Source organism: Hippichthys cyanospilos, chromosome 18 (assembly GCF_059441005.1).
Source record: "Hippichthys cyanospilos isolate Australia breed blue-spotted pipefish chromosome 18, RoL_Hcya_1.0, whole genome shotgun sequence".
Lineage (NCBI taxonomy): Eukaryota > Metazoa > Chordata > Actinopteri > Syngnathiformes > Syngnathidae > Hippichthys > Hippichthys cyanospilos.
This window is the reverse complement of record NC_142386.1, coordinates 9,262,448-9,286,510: the sequence shown is the minus strand read 5'-3', so window position 1 is coordinate 9,286,510 and position 24,063 is coordinate 9,262,448. Positions and strand designations below refer to the sequence as shown.

The window sequence follows — 24,063 nt, the reverse complement described above, 5'->3', positions numbered from 1 at the left end:
AGCGCCCTCTTTTGACAATTTTAGGGAATTAAAGTATTGCTTCATAATTGCCGGGATATCATTTAAAAACCTCGCCATCTTGTTTTGTATTCATAAAGCCATAACTAAAATTATATTTTTCTGCTATATTGATAATGTCTTACATCATTCAAGACTAATGGTCCTATTTATATGCAATTTATTTCTCATGTATTAGTACTTTGTCTACATTTGGTGTTGGCACTGCAATTCTTTCAGTATATCTTTAAAAGTACGACATTTTGCTATTTATTTAAGTATTTTTTTGCTCAGCATTATGTATTGCTTAAATAACGAAATGTTTTTGTTGTCTGAATTCAGAATAAATTATGATACAAATTTCATATTCTTTACTTTTATTGAAATATACGAAAATAGGAATATACTTTTGCTCATGTCATAAAATTTAGTCTGATGGTGGTTTCAATAATATATATTTGTATTCATATAATCACATTTTTTTCCATAACAAAAATATATATATATATATATTAAGCATTCAAACACAAAGTTTTTTTTAATGGTTTAACTTATGTTAGTGCATTTTCTTAATGTGTGCAATTTATCTTCTGCATGTTTTCTTATAGTCAGGCAGGAGACACATATTGGACAGGCAGTTTATTTACAAAGAGCAAATCCAGACACAGCAAACAAAATACAGTAATATCTGCAAGTTGACAATAAGCTAGATGGTAGGAATTTGTATGGAACAGATTTCAACAGAAGCCCCTTTTCCCTCAAGGTCTGCTACTGAGTTAGGGCATCAAAAATACAGAAAAATCAAGTGATCACCTTCTGTCATTAGCGATTTAGTTTATAAAAATATCACCACGGTGATCCACAGATTCACAGAGTCGACCTTGGAGAGACATATTTACAATATCCTCAAAGGAAAAGATGAACAGTGCAGAGGGAGATCCCAAAAGGCAAAGCTTGAGCAATTCAAGGTCCCTAAATAGACACCCCTTAATCTTTTTTTTCATTAGTCCTGTAAAGACCAGACACACAAATCAGTCAAAGGGCAGTTGATATAATCAGTGAAACATTTTTTTTATACATGTTTGTACAGCATACAAATCATCTGCTTTCAACTATAATATACAAAGGCCAAGTATACAGTATGCCAGCCAGATGTGAATTTGGATCTGTATATGCCACTATGCTCACATAAGGTCAAAGACTAGAACTGTGCTTGAAATACAACTAAATACCACAAAATTATTCAAATAAATACATACTGTAGATGTTGTTAACAGGCGGATTATTTGCTTTAATGGCAATTTACATCTATGTTTGGAAAACACATGTGACATTACACCGCATACAAGGAAAAGGATTGTGATCAATTATTGCACATCTCGGTTACTTTTTATGATAATTTTGTTACATAAGTTGAGGGCCAATATGGAACATTCACTTGTTGCCCACCTTCATTGGTACCCCCAAACAATATGGATTAATTAAAACACTGCAAATTATACTCACAAGAAAAAAAAAACATGAAGAATACCTTAATCCTGTAAATTTTTACATCTTGAATTAGCTCTTATTAAACTGTGCAAGTGAACTTGATACAGCGGCTATAGAGTGAAAAAAACGTCCTTTATCCAATTGTAGCTCTAATAATATCCCATGTAACTACTGGATATACCTTCTCTGCAGCGTAATATTGTGAATACTTTGCAGAGGTACTAGGAGTGCTTTAAAGTGGTCGCTAGCAGGGTTACGGCATACGAGAATTTCTCCATTTTAGCCTCTCCCGTACCTCCAGTAAATTAGAAAAAAAATGTTTTTATATATATATATATATATATATATATATATATATATATATATATATATATATATATATATATATATATATATATATATATATATATGCATGTGTCCATCATTGTCCAAAGAGGGAAAAAATTCAAACAAAAGCAGTATGTACGTATGGTATAGTACACTAATGGAAGAAAAGTAATCAAAAGTTACTTATCACAAGAACAGAGCCACTTTTTTAGGGGGGCAAAAATTCTATATGTCTGATTTAAAAAAAAAAAAAAAAAGAAAACAACACCCATCATTTTACGACACAAGTCTCCGGCGTTGGCAGCTTACCGATAAGAGTGTCGATACAGTATCTCACGATACCCATGAGATGTGGTGCATACAAATACATTTGGACATTTCAAATTCAGGCATAATATATTTATTTATCAACTATTTTAGATGTAGTTATGACATTAAACACCTGCTCTTACCCACTGAATAAGGGGAGTACCAACATTTATTTTTTCACACTTAAAACTTAAAAGCACTGGATATTAGTAGTCTGTTACTGGAGACACACACACACACATATATATATATATATATATATATATATATATATATATATATATATATATATATATATATATATATATATATATATATATATATATATATATATATATATGTGTGTGTGTGTGTGTGTGTGTGTGTGTGTGTGTGTGTGTGTAAACGTTGTAAGAACTTGGCCACTACTTTATGTGAATCATTCATGTGGTACAACTGAATGTAGACGTGACGTTAGCCAGGAGTACCGAAGCATTCGAAAGGCGGCAAGATTATGACAGCGTGACAGGGTGGGAGAGGTAGTCAAAATTGGTGGTCTGGTGGCTCAGGTGACAACGCGTGAGATGTGCTCTCAGCAACGGCCGGAGATCTCACCTCATAGTTGTTGTGAAGTGGCGCCAACGTGAATTTAGTGACAGGCTGACAGCTTTAGTATCTAGAATGTGCCTGCCACTGCTGAAGGAGAAGAGGATAGGTTTTGTAGAGGGTGCTTTAAAAGCATTTCGTCAACAAAATGTATTATGGTGTGACGGTGGGACAAATGGAGTGATGCATTTACAATAATGTGGAAGTGTTGCAGTAAAAAACAAAACAAAAAACAATGATGATGAAAGATGGGCTGTGACGCCCTCTTCTGGTGAAACATGAGATGGCAACAGGAGGCGGGGCGATTCAGGACAGCACGCTGGTGTTTTGTGAGTCCACGGCTTGTACGGCCATCGCATCGGTACTTACTCCTCTATCATAAACTGGGTTGTCGAAGGCCGACTCCTCCGCCATGTTGTCATACGGAGGTGATGAAGTCGGCATGCTGATAGACTTCCCTTGGAGTCTGAACGACAGGAGGGGGGACACATCATGTCGTGAATTTGTTTTCAAAGGTCATGTAAAATGTCAAGTACAAATGCTTACTTTGCAGCGCAAACATAAATCCCGAGAACAACTGCCAAGATGATTGCAGTTGGAATGAAGACAGCAAGGGTAATATTGGTTCCCTCAATGCCATAATCGGTATTGACAACTGTGGGGTTAAGAACATAAACACACAAACAATATTTAGACAAAATATGAAAAAAATGAATAGGCAAGCTTTGTTGTTGGCTGATTTCGAATCATCACTCACCGTCCCGCCTGTGTTCGTTCACATATCGACTTGAGGAAGCTGCAAAAAGAAAATTAGAGACTATTTGGTCCTTTTTGTTGTTTTTGCACAAAGCCAAGGCCGAGTCGACACATAGTCGGCTTTCTTGCAAATGGTAGATAAATGTTTGCGTTCTGCCCTGTCTTCCACATGCCCCAGGTTTTTTTTTCACACAATCACACAATGCACTACAATGCACAATGCACAACATTTTCAGTTGTTATTGTCAATTGCATTTGTTTAAATAAAGTGGTGAAAAAAAAATCTTCTCGACTTCCGCCGAGTGGCCTGACATGCTTACGAATGATTTTAAAGACTCATTTATGCATTTGTTTGTAGAGACAATTTGTTTAAGCCTTATTTTATGTTATGTCAAACTGGCTCATTTGAAAGTCAAGGTAAATGTCAAATGTAGTTTTTCAGTCTGACTCGGCTTATGTAAAAAAATCAATCTATTTAAAAATAAATTTGCATGCATTTTTGAACTAGTGCAACTTTTTGTGATTTAAAAAAACATCAAATTGTTTGAAGACTTTTTTGATGTACATGAAAGGAAAGGAAAAAGGAAGTCACAAGATTTGATAGCAGGATTTTACACTAAAGTTTCTGAAACCTTCGAATGATTACAGATGACCCCAGGTCAAATTGACCCACAACGGTATTACAATCACAGACATAACAAACATAACACACATGTATAAATTAAGTCTTGCCTTCAGTGAGTTTACAATAACAAAAAGAAAAAAAACAGATTTTTTTTTTTACTTTTAAAAATAAATAAATACACACTCCGTCGGGTCATACTGGTTAAAACAAAATATTGGATTTGGATATTTCTGACACATTTGGATGACTAAATGTGACCCGGGTCAAAGTGACAAAAGAACATTATTGCTGTTTCTTGCAATTGAACCTAACAGGAAGGTTAAACAAAGGAAACTGTGTGTTTTTTTTTTTTATGCTAGATTGGATACGTATAGAAACAGCCTAAGCCCCCAAATTTGGATTTTTTGCGAAAAAAAGTGCTAGCCATGCAGTTTACCTCGACAGGCAGGTGGCGTGCTGTTCCACTGTGACGGGTGTCCGGGGATGCAGTAGATGGTGGCCTCGCCCTGCAACTCATAGCCCGACTGGCAAGAGAAGGTCAACATCTCCCCTGCTTGGTAAAAAGCTTTTTCGGAACTTTGTGCGCTGGTGGAAGGGGCGCCCGGGTTCCTACATGGCTCGTACTTTTCAGCTGAAGACGAAAACGTTTGGAAGGGTGATTACAAGCAAAAGGCGATTCACGTTGGTGTGTGTTACAAAATAAAAGTTAGGGGATTGGTGAAAGATGGATTGAGTTTTAGCAAAAGTTGGAGGGGAGGTACTGTACTTTAAGAACTTAGTTCCTAACAAAAGTACTACATGTAAGTTGTTAAAAGAGGTAACGGTCAATGGCTATTACGTCATTTTTTTTACAATCAATATATATTTAACGTTGTCCAAATGCTCAGCGTTTCAACTTCTAAATTTTATTCATCAGTATGCACACAAATATAACACTGTAAGGAAGAAAGTTATTCTTTTCTTTTTCTAAGGCAGACTGCAGCGGTTGAAAGAAACAGTGACGAAACAGTGCCATCTATTGGACAGACTATTGAGAACTACGTCATTACATACACATATATATATATATATATATATATATATATATATATATATATATATATATATATATATATATATATATATATATATATAGGGTTAGGGTTAGGGTTCTGGTTATAAGGAGAGAGAGAGAAAGAGTATGTATATAATGATATAATGTATATTATTAAATTAATAGAACATTACATCATATTATCATAATATAATGTGTATTATAGATTATAAATTATGAGACAACCTGAAACATTTTTTGCTGATATTATGTGGATTCCAAAATTATAGCCAAGATGATATTTTTGCAAGTGTTATAGAACATTGTTGAAAAATGTGTAAAATCGGGACTAACTATGCAAAATTTTGGGACTAATTAGGTAAAATTTCAATTGTTTGACGCCACTAAAAACTTAAGACATTTTTTGAACTGCTAATTTGAAAAAAAAAAAAAGAGTAAATATTATGATTGAAAATGAATTTTTTTTAATCAAAACTTTATTTGCATAGCTATTGACAGATTGACAGAAGCCCTTGTTTGACTTTGACTCGTGGTTCTTGGTAAGAAGCTGTGATGCATGAAAAAGCTTATTATTTTGTTGGTTTTTTTATTTGCCAGTTGACAATTAGGTCATAGACAACACATTTTTGTTTCTCTACCACAAATGTACTAAATAATATATTATGTTTTGTGAAGAAAAAGAGAGTCATATCGAAGACACTTACGAAGACACTTGGGCAGCCGGTCGCTCCATTTGGGTTTGGCCGAGTCTCGGTTGTAGCAGGTTAGGCGGCCATTGCCCGATAGAATATAACCTTTATGACAGAAAAACTGAACCGTAGATCCAACGGCAAAGCGGTTGCCTGTGTTCACGCGTCGACTGTGCTCCACATTTCCGGGATCCTGACATGTCATCACTTGTGTATGGGGGTAAAAAAGGCAAATTGTTTATTACGTGTGATGTCTGGTTTTAAGTCCAGAAGACGTTGATGATTTATTTATTTATTTTTATATAATGATGTTATTTTCTTCCTCACCTTCCTGACATTTGGGCACATCCCCACTCCAACTGAGATCCCACTGGCACATGAGGATCTCGGAGCCCGCCATCTCGAATCCGGGGTAGCACTGGTAGGTGACCACGGTACCGTGGATAAGGTCGGGGTGGGATGTGCTCTTCCAGCCGTTGGTGATCTCGGGCAGCTCGGAGCAGGTGTCATTCCTGGGTACCTCTGTAGACATTGTGCCGGGTTGATCATGAAAAATTGTATAAATGCTGAGCGTTATTGCTGTAGAGGGTACAACAAATGTCATTGGAGTCTTATCGTATTACAAATGGGCCTTTCAGTGAATTCCCTGTAACGGTAAAATTTTTCTTTTTTTTTTTCAAACGTGTGTTTTTCAATTATGGAACTATGTGTTGTGATAAAATCCTTCTGTTGTACGTGAAAAAAACACTTTTGAGAGGATTTTTTTTTCCGTTTACAATATTGTCGCAAGGTAAATTTGAGAAGAGTTGCCAACTATTTGTTTTAATTTAATTATATTGTGTTCATTTGTAATTATTTTAGGCACTGTTTAAATGTAAGCTGTTAGGGACAGTGTAGGGCAGGTGTGTCCAAAGTCGATCCTCGAGGGCCGCTGTCCTGCATGTTTTCCAGCTTTCTTTTCCTGACACACCTGATTGAAATGATCAGGATCGTTATCAGGTTTCTGCTGAGCTTGCTGATGAGCTGATCATTTGAATCAGGTGTGTCAAGAAACGAAACCTGGAAAACATGTAGGACAGCGGCCCTCGAGGACTGACTTTGGACACCTTTGGTGTAGTGAAAAAAGTGAGCTAGTTATCTCACTTTTATTTCAGAATTCTCACTGTTTTCACACTTTTTTTTCTCTTTATCCTTAGTATTCTCCCTTTGTTCTCAGAATTGTGAATCACTGAGTGGTCAGAATAAAGTCAGAATTCTAATAATAAATGTGAATCTTTTAAGACAGAATTTTGAGTATGTTCTTAGAATACTCACTTTAATGTCAGATTGTTTTTACTTTGTACCCAGATTTCTGACTTTAAAGTAGGAATTAAAAATACTGCCTTGAGGCAAAAATCAGATAATAATATCGATAATCTGACTTTATAGTGAACATTGTTTTGTGTGTCATAATTCCAAGAACACAGTCAGAAATGTGAAAAGTGAAAATTCTAAGGATAGTCATTTCTGAGAATCAAGTCATCATTTTGACTTTGAAATAACATTTCTAAAAATAAACCCACATTTCTGAGATAAAAGTGAGAATGCTACCACTAATAAATTTCCACAACATTGTATTCAAGAAGACTGTTTCCTTCAGTTTCACGTATATATCACAAATTCACAAATACATTGTGACTTTGCTCTAATCTGTACATTATTATATCGCACGGCTTTGGCTGTGAGTGTCACATGACCAATCTCAGAAAATAGGTGAGCTGTGATTGGTCATTACCTGGTACAGGTCATTTTCAGCTAATAGGTGACTAAAAGGCCACATTGAGTTGAATACAAACGGGTGGACATTGCTCTCTAAATCATATTCTGCAATCATGCATCAAAATGCTGTAGTGAAGGTGAGTCAAATCTATTGTCACATTCATTTTGGGTTGACGAACTTGCTCTAAATTGAAAGAACATTTAAGGCTTTAGATGTTTTCCTTTCTTCAGTTACACGAGTCTCTGGCTAATTCATTGCTAGGTCGAGAGATGTTGAAAACTTTTAACGTGATCAACTCTTTGTCATGGAAGAAAGGTGTAGTTTTATAAGAATGGGAAGAAAATCATGTAAGAGCAGGGGATCCAAATGTAAGGGTTTCTATGTGAACAAAACAAGAGTGTTTTGGGAGGCAGATGTAAACAAAGGTTAGAGATGTTTGCCGGGAGGAACGCAGCAGGAGGCTTGGCATCGCTTGACGCACAATGGCGGAGAACACAAAGCATCAGGAAAAGCAGCCGTCAATTAAGTGTACCCAATTATTGTGTTCTTGTTTGTCTCCGTTATCGAATGCAGCACACCTGCGAGGAGCCAGACAAACAGAGCCACGGCGAAGACAGAATGCAACCAAGGAGAATATCCAGACTTTTCTTTTCTCTAAATTGCTAGTAAACACGTCGGGTTTCTTCTCGTGTATTTTAATCTTACCAAAAAAGTGGACCACAAAGCCATTGTTGTAGCCGTAGATATTGGTGGCAGGATCGGATTGAAACTGGATGGTGACATCAGCCATGGACGTGAAGAGCTTGAAATGCGGACGTTTGCCGCTGTATTGGCCAAGGATGTTGGCCGATAGGTCGTCACCATCGTAGAAGGTCAGGAGGTCATTTTTCCCCAAGTTGAGTCTGCAATGAACATATACACAGTGTTGGTACAACTGATAGACCCACTTGCTGTGTTGTGGGTCAAACTGACCCATTTAAAAGTTAATGTCAGTTTTTCAACATCTCTGCTTGGCTTATGTATAATCATCATATCCATTACAAATCACATTTGAATACATTTGTCAGAAAGCTTTGTGAAATGTTTCAACATTTGTGTTATCAGGATTACACGTTAAAAAAAAAGAAATAAAATCTTGGGTCAAAATGACCCAGGATGTTATTCGTATTCCAAATAAACAAACACAACAAACGAGTATGAATGAAGTAATACCTTTGTTGCTTTGTGAGTTGGATGACCCCGGGTCAAATTGACCCATAATGTTATTAGTATTGCAGATAAACAAACGTAACTCAATGGTACAATTTAAGTATTGCTTTTGTTACTTTGTGAATTACATGACCCAGGGTCAAATAGACCCAGGATGTTATTACTATTTCAAAGAAACAAACACAACAAATGTGTATAAATTATGTATTGCCTTTGTGGCTTTGAAAGTGGCATGAGCCCGGGTCAAATTGACCCAGCATGTTATTACTTTTCCAGAGAAACAAATGCAACACATCTATATAAAATACATGTTTCCTTTGTTACTTTGTGAGTTACATGACCCCGGGTCAAATGGACCCAGGATCTTATAAGCATTTCAGAGAAACAAACGGGTATAAATTAAGTATTGCCTTTGTTACCTTGTGAGTTACATGACCCCGGGTCAAATTGACCCAGCATTTTCTTACTATTTCTAAGAAACAAACATAATAAGCGGGTTTAAATTATGTTTGTTTCTTTGACAGTGGCACAAATGAGCCCGGGGTCAACTTGGCCCAGCATGTTATTACTTTTCCAGCGAAACAAATGCAACATATCTGTATAAAATAAGCACTGCGTTTTTTACTTTGTGAGTTACACGAACCGGGTCAAACTGACCCAGAATTTTTTTACTATTCCAGAGAAACAAAGGAAATAGGTAGCCAATTACTTTGGGTAATTAGGTATTAGAGTAATCAATTACTTTAGAAACTTAAGTACTACAGGAACAATAACTATAGGCACTAAAATGAGAACTGAAAAAAATGAAATGAGAAGCTGGGATTGAATGTGTGCACTCTTAAAACATAAATGTCTTTGGGGTTGAATGAATTAATGTTTAAGGATGCAAATCATAATGATTTCTACTCTTCAATACTGACATAATCTAGTGAATAATTCTTATTCCCATTTCCACACTGGCAGTAAAAATATATATGATTTAACATTCATGAGCTGACTTATTACATATTGGGAGAGTTTGAAACAAACAATAAATTAATTTATGTGATTTTTGCTCTCTTCTTCCTTATGTTTGTGGAGAACATTGTGGCAGTAATTTTATTTAATTAATTTTGTAAATTAAACTCACACTTGTACCGGTACTTTGTCATGTTGCTTAAATTAGTTATGCTAGAAAATGTTACACCATTATATTACTTACTAAATATATCAACTCCTAACTCTTCGACTCATTTATATTGAGAGGAAAAAAAAAGTCAATGTCACATAAATGTTGATTAAATAGTTGAAAGCCCTTGCAGCTGACATGCATGACAAATGATTCTGGGAATATTTAGATCACCTGTGTGAAACAGCTGAATTAGATGAATTGACTCCGGGGCTAATTAGAGTGAGAAGATAAACAGACATCATCAGTTCCGCTTCTCATTTAAGCCCACAAAACAAACAGAAAGAATAATTAATATAATTAGTTTAAAGCAGGCTGGGTTTTCCCAAAAATGGTTACCTCTAAATCATCCCAGTGACATATTCATAAAAAGTCATGATAAAGAACGTAATTATAATATATTGATTTTCTCAAGCAAACAAAAATAAGAAGAAATCGTGTGTGTAGTGCGATCATTACATTTCAAAAGTAATTGCAAACTGACACGTTTATTTTTTTTACTTTTAGATAAATACACACCCATCATGGTCATACTGACCCAGAGACCTTGTTGGTGTTCTTGAAAAATGAACAGAAACTGCTGGTTAAACAAACGTTTGGATTCGGATTGTAAATATTTGTGACACATTCGAGTGACTAAATATGTACTGGGTCAAAGTGACCCAGGGACACTATTGCTGTTCCTTGCAAACAAACATAACAGGAAGCTTAATTCACAAATTCTGGTCAAGCATTATTTGAACTTAAATGAAGCAAGCTGAACCAGTGATGACTATTTTAAGTTAAAATTAGTTAAGTTTAATGAGAACAGTTTCATTATTTTTTCTGGTTTTCCTGTGTACCATGTTTTTTTTTTTTCTGCCTCTACCTGTTCTCATTAACACTGTTCCTTGTGTCAACCAATCAGCTTTCCCCAGGCAGGTGTTCCTCATTAGTTTGCTTGTATTTAGCTCAATGGTTTCGCACTGTGGTTTCTATTCAGTGGTGGTCACACATTGTCTTCCATGTAGCTGCACTTTTTTGTTTCGATTTGAAATTCTTTTTTTGAAATTGCAAATTGTCCTCAAATTGCAAGTACTTACAATGTCTGCCTCTGCTTTCAGTTGATTGAAATCAGTTGTTTGACACACCATGCGGTTCGTCCAAATCAGTTGCTTGGACACAGCATTTTCCAGACTGTTTGTGTTCTCCTTGAATACAAACTCTTTTTTTTTTTTTTTTATATTGATATTATTTTTATAATTGGTATAACTTTTAAAAAGACAAGTTGACATGTAATTGGTTATGTGAGTCGAACGATAGAGGTTAGATGGAAGGATTGGATCATTTGAAACAGTTGATTCAGAAAGTGAATCATCTGGAACATTTGCAACATCTCACAGCAACTTCTGGTAGCTAAATGTGAAATTACCAGATTCAAGCAACAGTGAAAGCATAGATATTTTACATATGGGCTAGCCTATATATTTAGGGTTGGTATATTTTAGTTATTTTGAACATATACAGAAAAGACAGAGAAAAAAGAAACACTCATCACAGAATCAATAAGGAAAAACACTTATTGTAACTTTTTCCTTTGACATTCTTCAGAAACATTTCATATGCATTTCCATTAGGTGCAAAGAAGGAATCACATGATCACTGTTCACTTGCCGAGATGACTGATTTTTCAAAACAGTTGGGGACGCCGTCCTATTGATAAAGATCTCGGAACAGTGTGTCGAATCAGACGTTCCGCCTGCGTTTTGCTAAGTACCAAAACACTGTTTCCATTTTGGCACCCTTATTGCAAAAGCCAGAAGTAAACAAGCGGACTTTCCAGGCTTACTTTATTCAATCAATATTGAATAAAGTATATTGTTCCGCCTGCATTTTTTTTTTTTTATTATCTCCACACTTCACATTTTCGTTCAGTTCAAGCGGTGTCCTTAACACACAGGCACAACGGAACCTTATCAAACCCCAACGGTCCCCTAACAATCAGACCACCCCAGACAATGTGTATTTTGCAGTTAGCCATCTTATCTACAGTGATTGGCTTCAACACTAGATTTTCAAACACTTGGCTGGATTTTTTTTCCCCCTCATTTTCTCTCTCTCTTTTTTTTCTTTTTAAAGCATCCTTCTCATGTAATTAAATCAGATTTATTCAATTACAATATCTTGTAAATGAACCTTTAACATGTTAAATCATTTGAAAGGTATACTGGCTTAGTGTAGTGACAATAGCCCCTGTCGTTGCCATGGCAATGACACGGTGGTTCTTTTTTTTTCAGCCATGTAATGTCGTAAGTCACATGAAAATCAGTGCAAAGTGTTATTTTATTTAATAAATAAGTAAATAAATAAATAAAACAAAAATACAAAATAGTGTCCTTGGCAATTCGTCACCACTGACGTACTGTCCGTCACCAATGAATGCCCAATTTGCTGATGGACCAAAGATTGACGGGAATGCTAAAAAAACAAAACAAAAAACAAAAAAACGGTGAATTAAAAATTTTGGAATGGGAACCTTGATCTGTCATTGTAATCGTCGGGATAGACATGAATTCAGATGTTTGTCAGGCCGCCACACCCCTTTTTGCTTACTAATTAAACTGACTTGAATGTTTATCTGCTATATTGCTGCGTTTTTATTGTTCAAACTGTAATCAGCTTGCAGTCAATGTGACAATAGTCACTTTACAGAACCACCAAGGAGAGGAGAAATATGTTCACTCAAGTGAATAAACTGAGTTGGTTCAAGTCACTGTCATTCACAGCTATAAGACAGAGGACTTAACCAGAGATTTATTCGTAGTAACTCCCTGTCTCAGTCAATCAATTCAGATAAAATTTGCTTCTTTTCTGTGATTTACTTTTGGTCAGGAAATGCAAGATAGAAGTTTTTAATTCCCTAATTAAAGACATTTTTTCGTAAATCCAACCTCAGCAATACTTTCTTTCACTTGTAATGTATGTGACATATGAAATTTAGACAAATGTTAATGAAACCATCTTCTATAGTACTTGGACAGGCAGTTATAAATTAAAATAGACATCTACCATTTCAGAGTCATGTAAAACATGATAATGCCATCAAGTGGATGTGATTGTTCATTGCACCCTGGTCCCCTGTATTAAACATGATGCTGTTTTGTAGCCTAAGGTTAAACCCCTTAGCTGGCTTTATTTTGTGTTACACTTATATCACTGTGCTGCATTTTAATTGCAGTGTAACTGTAGAACCACAGACATGGTGTTAACTTTAAGTGTAAATAATCAAACAGAAAAGAATAATTAGTGTGAGTGCTGAAAGAGGTAGACCAGTGCATGACTAATGACAGACCAGAAAAAAAATATTGTCAAATGTCGCCCTCTAGTAGTGGCAGAAGGTTGGGGAAAAATACACAGACGGACTGATTATTACAATTTTGTCCGGCTTGCAAAAATGACGGACTGATGATGGAAAGGAGGCGGAGCTCTGACAAATGTCGGACTAGCAAAAAAAATGTAAATTGCAATTTAACATTTATGTTCCAATAAATCTGGTGTTAATCTGTCACGTCATTATTATACGTTAAATTATATCTGCAGATAACTGCAGAAGCCCTGTTAACATGTCACGCCATCTATTTTATTTCTGGCTCATCTGCTGGTAAACTGAAACGTTACTGACAGTGTGAATCCTTATAAAACCTAAATGCATATAACGCTTTGCAAAGGAGCCAGCTATTTTAATTGTGGCTGCTCTGCTTGGAAATTGCATCACTAATGACAGACCAAATCCTCATAAAACCCAACAAAATAAAGGCATACAACATCTTGCAAAGTCACCATAACATCCCAATTAGGAGCGCCATATAACCATGCGTGTGTCACGGTAATAAATTAGATTTCCTGAAACCTGCAGTAGTCCCGTTGAATTCTCAAATACATTTGAGAGCCATTGGTCTAAAATATTGGTGAAACATCCAGGAAACCTATTGTGATATATACAGGTTACAATAAACACTAAAATACAAAATGATTTTTAATTGATTTGTTTAACTTGTTGCAGAAAGGGAATAGCTTTATTTTTGCTTCAAATATGTCAATTTAAATCTCTTTGTCAAAGTTTAACACCAGAATCCTCAACTGAAGCTAACATTGACATTCAAAGTTTCTTCTGTTTTTCCCAAGCATTGCTCTTTTTATGTCCAATGGAATTGTACCACAAATAAATGAGGGTTAACCGTAAACCGTTAATCTTGAAGCTTTTAGAGGACAAAACAAGAACAAAAAATGCTGCTGACTGGCTTGTCATCTGTCCCAACATGTTGATAGCGCTTTAAATTGTCGCCTTTTGTCCGACCAAAACACCGTCATCTTGCTTTTCGCAATTTCAAACAAGAAAGAAAAGCTGGCAAAGCAAAGTGTCCTTCAGCCAAGACTCACACATCATTCAGTTCAGTAGATAACCACTAGCAGCCATTTAAGTGAACTGGTTTCACCAGAGCAACCTGGCATTGACTTGACACACCTATTTTGACTCATTTCATGTTCTCACGACAATTTACTATCATGAAAAACCAATTTTCCAAAAGGCCTTGCACTCTGTCTTGAATGGTGTGCGTGCTTTCGAGTGTTTTGCTTTAGGGAAAAAAAAAAAAAAAAAAAATCTACTTTTGACTAACAATGGCATCTGCTGGATAGCTATGGCGTTATATTTGTGCCACAATTACGCACGCGCGGAAAAAAAAATTGAGCGGAGAAAATCAAACTGAGCGAGCGAAAACAGATTTTGAGAGCAAGAAAAAAACTATTGAGCGCGTAATGATAAGAGTTTGAGCGCGCGCCGATGGAGTTTGAACACAGAAAAAAAAATTGCTCGCTCAAAATTCCTCTTTGCTCGCTCGGGATAGCCCTCTCTCGCTCAATATCTCGCTCTCGCTCGCGATACTCCTCTCTCCCTCGCTCAACATCGCGTTTGCTCAACATCGAGCTCTCGCTCGCTCGAGTCGTCCTCTGCGCTCGCTCAGTTCTGTTCACGCGTTACGTTTGTGCCACAAAACCAGCCAATCAGAGCTTGTAAAAGCACTTTGATTGACACAGCTTAGTATCCAATGAGATTGCTTGTACGCTATCCGTTGACGCACTCTCGTTTGCCCTGTGTTCACCCGAAAAGGGCAAACGAGTGTGCGTCAACACGGACTTGGGCTGGAGAATTACTTTTAATATTATTATTATTACTGTATTGTATCATTTGACAGAAATACCTTGTTAGTTTTTGTACTTTAATAATATAAGCCCACCCCTCCCGCCTACGTCGATGTGACGCACTCTCGTTTGCTCGTTCCGGGTGAACACAACAAGCAATCTCATTGGATACAAAGCTGTCAATCAATGTGCTTTTACAAGCTCTGATTGGCTGGTTTTGTGGCACAAACGTAACGCGTGAACAGAACTGAGCGAGCGCAGAGGACGACTCGAGCGAGCGAGAGCTCGATGTTGAGCGAGGGAGGGAGGAGTATCGCGAGCGAGAGCGAGATGTTGAGCGGGAGAATGCTATTGCGAGCGAGCAAAAAGGAATTTTGAGCGAGCAATTTCTTTTTCTGTGTTCAAACTCCATCGGCGCGCGCTCAAACTCTTATCATTACGCGCTCAATAGTTTTTTTCTTGCTCTCAAAATCTGTTTTCGCTCGCTCAGTTTGATTTTCTCCGCTCAATTTTTTTTTCCGCGCGTGCGTAATTGTGGCACAAATATAACGCCATAGATAGCGAGCCTTTTGAATCTGACCTGCCAAGTCTAAAGAGTCCGATATTATCCAAAAGAAGCTAAATTGCTTTCGCCGTCATGCTTTCAAAAGGCAATATTGTCATTGTTCTCGTATTTGACAACTAAATTGCTGGCTTTTATTTCGAATGAAACTTGCGGGGTAGGCTGTAGTAGTGTCAGTCTCCACATGAGGGCTCCCCAAACCTTATGTGTAATGCAAAACTTTTTTTTTTTTCTTCTAATTCCCTATTGTGTAATCCAGTCCTGTGCAACATTTTCTTAAACCCATGTGCAGGTGCAGATCAGCTGCAACCTCTCGTCTGCCTCAATGCTAATTAGTGAGGAGCCAGCCCCCCTGTTTGGCCTAAATTAATCAGTCCTCATTATGCACGCTGCTCCTCTGTCATTTCCAGCACAAGCACGGTGATGAATGATAATATGGAAAATGTTCTCATTAATGTGGGGAGGTGTGGACTAACCCCCACTCCCCCCTTTCTCATTTTATTAATGAGACAGCACTCATCCACAAGAGCTTTTTGTCAAGTCAACACGTGTGACAGGAGCAAACAAATCTGACACACAAAAAATGTAAGCCTCTAATTTACTCCTATTGTAAAAGATAAGCAAATCGCTGCTGAGGCCAGGCAGCAGCAACCTTGAGCGATCTGGATGGAAATCAGCTCACTTCATATCCCCCCCATCAAGGTGAAGTGGTTGACTTTAAACGTTCAATATTAATCAGTCAAAATCAAAGCCTTTTCCAATGAATGATATGCAAACCTTTTTGGAGTCACTTGAGTAGTACAAAATGATATCTTGTAATGTACATGAACTCGGTGAGCCCGACATGGAGAAAATTATTGACATTCGCAGTCATTTTATTCAGGGGAAGTGAAATTTGAAGATACTAGACATTCACAGTAGAGTTTTAGGGGTGCTCTGGCTTTCTTTCACATCTACAAAGAAATTGCATGGTTGGTTATATGATTGTTAGAAATTGACCATAGTTATGAATGTTTTTCAGTCTTCATACAATACGTATATGACCTGAAATTGACTGGCAAACAATCGACATAAAATTGGACAGGCTCCCAATGTCCCAAATGAAGACAAATACTATTAAAGAGAGGGGATAACCTGTGTCTAAAATTTTTATTTGATTCAAATTTTTGGCTCTATGAATCGATTCAGAATTGATGTTTGATTCAAAATGATTTGATTGAAGGATTTCTGCTTCAATCTATGTGCGATGAAACATCATGATCTACTCCCGTTTACTTTGCAAGACAGTGACATGGAAACATTAAACTGTCCATTAAAACATTAACAGACTTTGTTTCAGTCGGTTTGAAAGGTCCGACTGCATTTTGATGCACCGCGAAGTTGGTGGCTAGCCCACACTAGAGAACTGTGCCGTATTGCAGAATGAGAGCAAAATTTACTAGTGGTTAGTTAGCAGCCTTAATCAATAAGTGAATGATTTTTTTTTTTTTTTTTTTTTTTAATGGCAGTGTGCTGCTGATGATTGAAACGTTATGTGCTGGCAAAAAAAATGAGTAAAGAAACAACGCTGCTCAGACCAACTTAAAAATAAAAGCATACATTGCATTGACATCAACGTATTATTTTTTATGCTTGCAAATAAGGAAAAATAAACACTTAAAAAATATGGAGGGTTGCAAATGGTCCCTGGGCCTCATTTTAACACCTGTGGTTTATATGAAACAAAGTTAAAAAAAGAACAATTTGAAGCTTGGATTGTATTTAAAATTGATTTGTGACAATCAGTGTCATAGTGTGCAGGAATGTATAGATAAAGTCTGTACTATTGTGGAAGAGGATCGCCTAAACACACACATGACTAGCATGCTCAATAACGAACAATAGCCTGTGATAGGGATTGTCTGCGAGTCAATTTTTCTACAGCCTGCGGCAGCATTCCCGCTGGTTTAAATTTAACCTCCCTGTGCCCTCGTGTGTGCAAGTGCTTCAGGCAATAACATCATCACTTATACAATTTTTCTTTGCCGTATATGGCCGCACAAAAGGAGAATCATTCTGATGAAAAATACAGTAACTTTTTTTTTTCTTGTGGAGAGCGGGCACATGAGAAGACTGTTTTACGACGTGGTCCTTAAACACTCTGGGAATATCTCTATGAGGGGGAAATTGCGTGTTAGCTGGAACGTTAGCTTAAGAGTAATAGGCGAAGGAGAAACAACGTGCGCGTGTCTCCTGCTGACATCTGTGTGCATTGTGTGTTGAGTTCCATTTGGGAGGGCTGGATAAGTGGCTCAGGGTAGTTCACTGCCAGAGCATATTCATTTCAAAGCCAACTCTGAGACACACCAGGGAAGTGAGAGCAGGAAGGCTTACTGGCTAATCTGGTCGGAGAACGGGCTGGAAGCGAGGCAGAATGCTTAATGTAGAGGACGGGGAAAAAAAAAAAAATCTAATTAGCGACTGCAACTACAGAAACACTTTCCCATGTGCCTGTCATAGTGTGTCGGCGTGAGTGTGGGCCAGAGAAAGTGAAGCGGAAGGGATGCCTTGTGTCTGGAGATGCCGTATTTAGCGTCTGGAGGTCAGCGTGACCTCCGAGACCTCAATGTGTGACTTTCCACTCGCACACCTGGGTGCAGCGCCTTACACTTGAATATCCAGCATGATCCTCTTGTCCTCTTCCACATGGATGCCCCAGATGCAGTCCTGCCCCTTGTCGTAGGCCTCGGGCCAATTAGGAGACAACACCACGCCGGCCGAGTCGGTCATCTCGCCGCTGCAAACAGCTGCAACACAAAGACACGCGCAGCTTTGAAAATGCATTGATAGCAAAGTTGGTGTCGCCATCCAAATTGCAATAGAATAAAGTCTGAATATCAAAAATGTCAGTTCTCGCTTTAAAGTCAGACTTCTGAACAATATCAAATATTTTAGTACTAAATACTTCATTACTTATTGATTACTTCAATACTAAAAAGAAATACATTTTTTTCGTACTTTTAGTGCCTAAAATACTTGCTTTAGTACTGAAGCACCTGAAATAATAATTTACTTTTGTTAATTATTTTGTACTTTGGCACTTAAATGCTTCAGCCAATCATTTGACTAAAATTGAGAAAAATATAAGTACAGTGTATTGAATGTCTGGACTCTTAAAAATTGGAGGATTGAATGAGCCCTGCAGTATTCATTTATAATAATTACATATCGTATGAAAAGTTTAGCCTGAAGTGAAACATGCGAATCACACATAAACAGACTTATTCGCACAAGGGGATGAAAAGCATTCTGCCAGTGCAGCACAGGGTGACCGTGACCCAGGGGGTTAACAAATGTTTTTTTTTTTTTTTCTCATTTTCTGGAGCTTACTGGAGAGCTTTTCAATTTTGCTGTGTTGCAAAAGGAACATGCAGCCTTTACTGGCTTGAGAGAAGGTCCAGAGAATGCGTGTGTGCATTTTGTGGGACAAAAAAAAAGCTTATGGTGTGGTTCAGTGTATGAACATTAAATCTCACCTATCTGAAATTTACCGAACATGCACTTGCATTAAAAAGTCAATTGTATGTCCTCTAATTGCCTCAGAAGGACTCGAAAGGGTTCAGTCAGATAGCTCACCCCTACAGGCCGGTTCCGTTTCATTCCACTGAGCGTTTTGGGCATCCACACACTCGATGACCACGGAGCCTTGCTCCAGCGTGTAGCCAGGCTGGCAGGAAAACTCCACCACTGCCCCGACGCCATACGTGGAGTCGCTGCTGCTGAAATTGCCATACTTCACAAAGGGCTCGTAGCACTTTCCTTTTGCAAAAGCTGAGGGGTGGGAGGGGGGGTAGAAGAGAATCACACAGTGACATCTGAGTAGAGCACGCAAGTGTTTCCCTGGCAAATTGCCCAATAACCTTGCCTTCATATCTGATAGCTGCGCCAGTGGAGGTCAGCGTCGCGTCTGTGGTAAACTCTACAAAGAGATAACGTCCTGTGCTCAGCACTCCCTCGATGGGCAAATACTCCACCTCATAGGAGTCATACACTGGAGGGGAGTCGATATTGTTGCCGTTCTTAATCAGCAGTCTAAAAAAGGGAGGTGATGAAAATAGATGCAAGTTACCCTAGAGTGTTTAGAGATGCATAGAAGATGTGGAGCTGTGATAATGTTGTCTGCCACCTCAAAATGAGGTGAACGGTCATGTGTGTGATGATAGCAATTTATGCTTTCAGGTTCTCACTTCTGTTGTCCCGTTATATATTCATAGAAGGTTATTATCGATGAGGCTGACCCTCGAATGAGAAAAGGAATATATTGCGACATGGGAAAGTGATACATAGATCGGTTCTGGCTGCTCATTACACAGTGACTAAGAGGAATTTCATATGACGGGGACCAATATTTGTGGTTCCTACCTATTTATACTTCAGGTTTAGGATTTTTAGTTATTTACAACCCTTGTGCACATAATTTAAAAAAAAACTATACACATTGCATTTTTACCTAGTTTTGTAAATGCTTTTAAAGATGAATAATTAGTTATTTATGAATATATTTTTTCCTTCAACCACTCAAATTGGCATCAGGTCTAACCATAGATATGTACAGTAGATAAGATTTATTTACAGCCTCAAAAATTTGAAAAATGGTATTGTCTGTCTTTGTAGCATAAGACGTGGTGATAACACTTTAAGAGAGAGCCATGATTTGGTCTCTACCGCCACCTGCTGTCTTGAGGTGAAACGCAAGTCAACAAAGAATTTTCTGTTTGACAGTTTGACCGACGCCCAATGGAATGTTGCAAAAATTGCAGGAAAATCAATGTAATAAGTCCTATTAAAATGCATCTAAAAATGTTAATTATAATAATTTTATATGGTCCGAAGTTTGGACAATGATTATTTTTGTACACAAAATCTTGCTCATCCAGCTGCAATCGCATAAAAAGGTCAGAATGGTTGCATTTTCAAATTTTGTATCTTTTAATCATTTGCTGGAAATTTCATCTCCCTAGTATTTTTTCCCCATTGACTCTTTTATGATGTCATAAAAAACAAAGGAATTTCCATAATTTATTAAATAATGCCACAAGGGTTTTAACAGTATCAATTTGTGGCGTCTTTGAACTGAATTATAATTTCAAGCAAGGAGAGCATCCATCTGAGATCTCCAAAGCACTGTTAAAACGGAACATATTTTTGGACTTTTAAAATCCTACAATTTCCTCCTAAATCGACAGTCTGCCTCACAATCAGCTGCTCCTTATGTACGGATGTTGGCTCTTGAGTTAGTCATCTTAATTCCAATTCCTTGGTATTAACTTTGACCTTTTGGATACAAAAAACATGTCACTTTACATCTATCTACAAATAAATGTATATCATCAGAAAAATGAAAACAATTGAAGCTGAATAAAGTTCGAGCCTTTTTCTTTACTGTTTGTTTCCCTTAATTTGCTGTGAAGTGCCTTATAACATTGATGCACCTTTTGAAATGGAGTTGATTTTTAAGTTGGTGAGCCTTATACGTACATACCCCAGTGTGCCCTGTCTGAAAATTTCCCAAAATATGATATTATCTTGAAGTACTTAATTATAGGTATTTTTTAAAGACTTTAGTCACATGCAGATTTCTTAATGATAATCATCCTATTTCTAGTCACCGCTGCAAGTGGGGGAGGATCGAGAAATGTTTTCTTTTTGCAAGGGGTGGCTTTGCAAAACGTAATTGTGACGCACTGCCGTACACTGTAATTTTGAATGTATAAGAACCAAATGGCCTTGAGATGTAGTGGTCGATCTTGCCGTGTTTCCCCAAAAAGCATGAGCATTATTATGCAGATACACAAAAAAAATAGCATGTGTGTGTGCTTCTTCCACCTGTCATCATCTTCTGCCAGAGCCACTTTCTCAAAGTGAATATGTAGCCGTTGGCCTTCAGGGGCCTCCAGGACCCAGTGGCATGTCAGGTTGTTGCTGTAGTTGCCAGGAAATCCAGGAGATACAATCCGACCATAGGTGGCGTTTTTGATCATTCCGCCACATGATGCTGTGTGAGGGGGTAGGGAAAAAGACCAAATGAGCCACAGTAATTACACACAAACTTGAACGTTCTGGAGGAAGGTCTTGGGACAGACTGCACGGACCTCCAGCAGACTGTGTGTCTGGTTCGCATTAAAAGTTTCATGATAGTGGGGAACTGTGAGAGATTTGTTAAAATGGCAACAGCAGTGGCAGTATCGGTTTAGAACAGCTGCACGCGGGCATGGTGTAAGTCTGGGTTCTGTAGATGAGAATTTTACCAGCAGGGCAGGGAAAGTCATGCAACCCGATTCTAATTAAGGCGGCCAGGTGCTAAGTGCCTCCAGACAATAACTGTCTGTGCCGCTAATCGTATGAAAACACATTCATTTGGCCCTGGATTGTACAGTAATCAAGCCAGTAGAAAACAACCAAGCCAACACCTTTTGTTAATCACAATCGTTTGTTTCCTTTAGAGAAAAGATGCTAATGAGCAGGAATTTTTCAAAAAGCAATTCCGCACTTTTAAATGAAATGCGATTTGTATATGAATTCAACATAATGTACAGTAACAAGACTGGACAGTAATATAATATTTGTAGCCCAAATATATTTAACAGCTTTTAAAATTGCAGATCTGCATCTTCTGCATCTTACCAATGCATTGTGGTTCTTTCCCGCTCCAGTATGGCGTAGTGGCGTTGCGGCAGGTAAGCATTTGGAGGCCTTTCAACCTGTAGCCGGTGAAACAGTTGAAGTAAGCTTCTCCACCAGCATAGAGATGTGTCACGGAAACTTCTCCACCAGCTGGCTCTTTGGGAAAGGGACAGCTCAGCACAAAGGCTAAACAAAGTGAGGACACAGAAGACATATTGGTTATTTGTGAAAATGAAAATATTTCCTCAAAATATTGCACCTAATGCTGAATTTAATCAGTGTGTTTTTATTACAACTAGAAAGTGAACAAATCTTTACTTGTGATTCTACACACAGTTACGGTACAACAACACATCAGAAACTGCTCGCCTCTGAATCACAATTCAAATCCTTTAATCTAAGTTCTGATCGTTTGAACATCATTATGGAGTTCTAATGTGGAACTTGGAAGATGAATAGCCTGTGTATGTTGTCATAGTTGCGGTTCCAGCTGGTTAAGATCAATGTCCCAGGACTGGATTGGCCCCGTTTCAAATAAATGATCAGCATGCAGTAGAACAAAGTTCTCTCGTGGAAACCAAGTCTAATGGAAGCTATTAAACAACCTCTCTCCCTGTCTAATAACCACCCGGTTCTACCTCATTAGGGTAGGCCTTTTAATGACTGCAATACAACTTTTAAACTCCTGGAATGTGTGGGCACCATAACAAGTAAACATAATTAGACTCACAATAGCTTAGTACACTAAGCAGCAACTGTGTAGCAAGCAAAATGACAGAAAGAGTTCCAACGTTGCAACTTTGCATGCACTTTTAGTACAGCAACTTTCGGCTTAATTAACTCTCCGAAAGACTGAATGATTGCTAATATAATTGGGACACAAGGTGAATATTGCATGATACTATAAAATGATATAAATGTTAAGATAGAGTGGATATGGTGTTTGACACAAAGTCAGTCCACTGTATATACCCTATATATATATATATATATATATATGTATATACCCTGTATATACAAACGTTTCATGTTTTTGTGTGTAACGTTTGGCAGTTCTATCTTTTCAGGTTAAGAAATGCCCCTGACTTCAAAAGAAAAGACATTTTCCGTGTTAGAGTATGCTAGGACTCAGTCGTCGAAGACAGTGCAGCGTGCCTTCTTCACAAATTTTGCAAAGACCACGCCACCTGCAAAACAAATTAGGACATGACACCATAAATTTCAAGAAAAGGGCTGCTTATGCATTTCTAAATCGCCAGGACGGCTATCAACATCTGCAGAGTAACAGGCGGCGCTCATATTGAACATTTATGAAAATCTGTCATAGAACCAACAAATATATGCATTTTTTTTTGTAAATTCAACCAATAAAACTTATAACCTTCAAGATAAAGTGTATTTAGTTTTATTAAGATCCATCAAGTAGTTTCCGAGATATGGGCATTTAGAATGTTGACATTTGCAAACTGAGAGTAAGGTAGAGCTTACCATCATAATATGTGATAACATGATTTGAAGTGATATCATATTGACAAATATATAATGTATACTGATGGGCTCAATCCAGGTATTTACATTTCTTGTACAAATTTTGAAAATAAATCAATAAATAAAGTTCATACATTATCTCCCACGGAAAGCTGAAACTCAAGCAGCCAGTTCGGAACACCTGACTCCGTGTGTTTTAT

At 37.5% G+C, this 24,063-nt stretch overlaps 1 protein-coding gene across 4 annotated transcripts in view; it reads right to left on the bottom strand.

Moving 5' to 3' along the window:
- Positions 1 to 623: 623 nt before the first annotated feature.
- The window catches only part of LOC148408872 (seizure protein 6 homolog), a 99,235-nt gene continuing 75,795 nt past the window's right edge, over positions 624 to 24,063 (bottom strand). Inside the window, exons 5-18 of one of the 4 annotated variants that reach the window (XR_015868596.1) lie at positions 22,376 to 22,561; positions 21,578 to 21,746; positions 19,617 to 19,783; positions 19,328 to 19,522; positions 18,360 to 18,498; positions 8,298 to 8,494; positions 6,161 to 6,355; positions 5,849 to 6,040; positions 4,527 to 4,721; positions 3,467 to 3,505; positions 3,256 to 3,364; positions 3,079 to 3,175; positions 2,719 to 2,799; positions 624 to 1,006 (exon numbers count right to left, since the gene is read on the bottom strand). Coding sequence is in view for 2 of the 4 variants with exons in the window: in XM_088441137.1 (XP_088297263.1) it covers positions 3,016 to 3,175; positions 3,256 to 3,364; positions 3,467 to 3,505; positions 4,527 to 4,721; positions 5,849 to 6,040; positions 6,161 to 6,355; positions 8,298 to 8,494; positions 18,360 to 18,498; positions 19,328 to 19,522; positions 19,617 to 19,783; positions 21,578 to 21,746; positions 22,376 to 22,561 (1,943 nt within the window). In the remaining 2 variants the exon portion in view is untranslated. The other 3 variants (XR_015868597.1, XM_088441138.1, XM_088441137.1) reach the window with 3 other exon arrangements.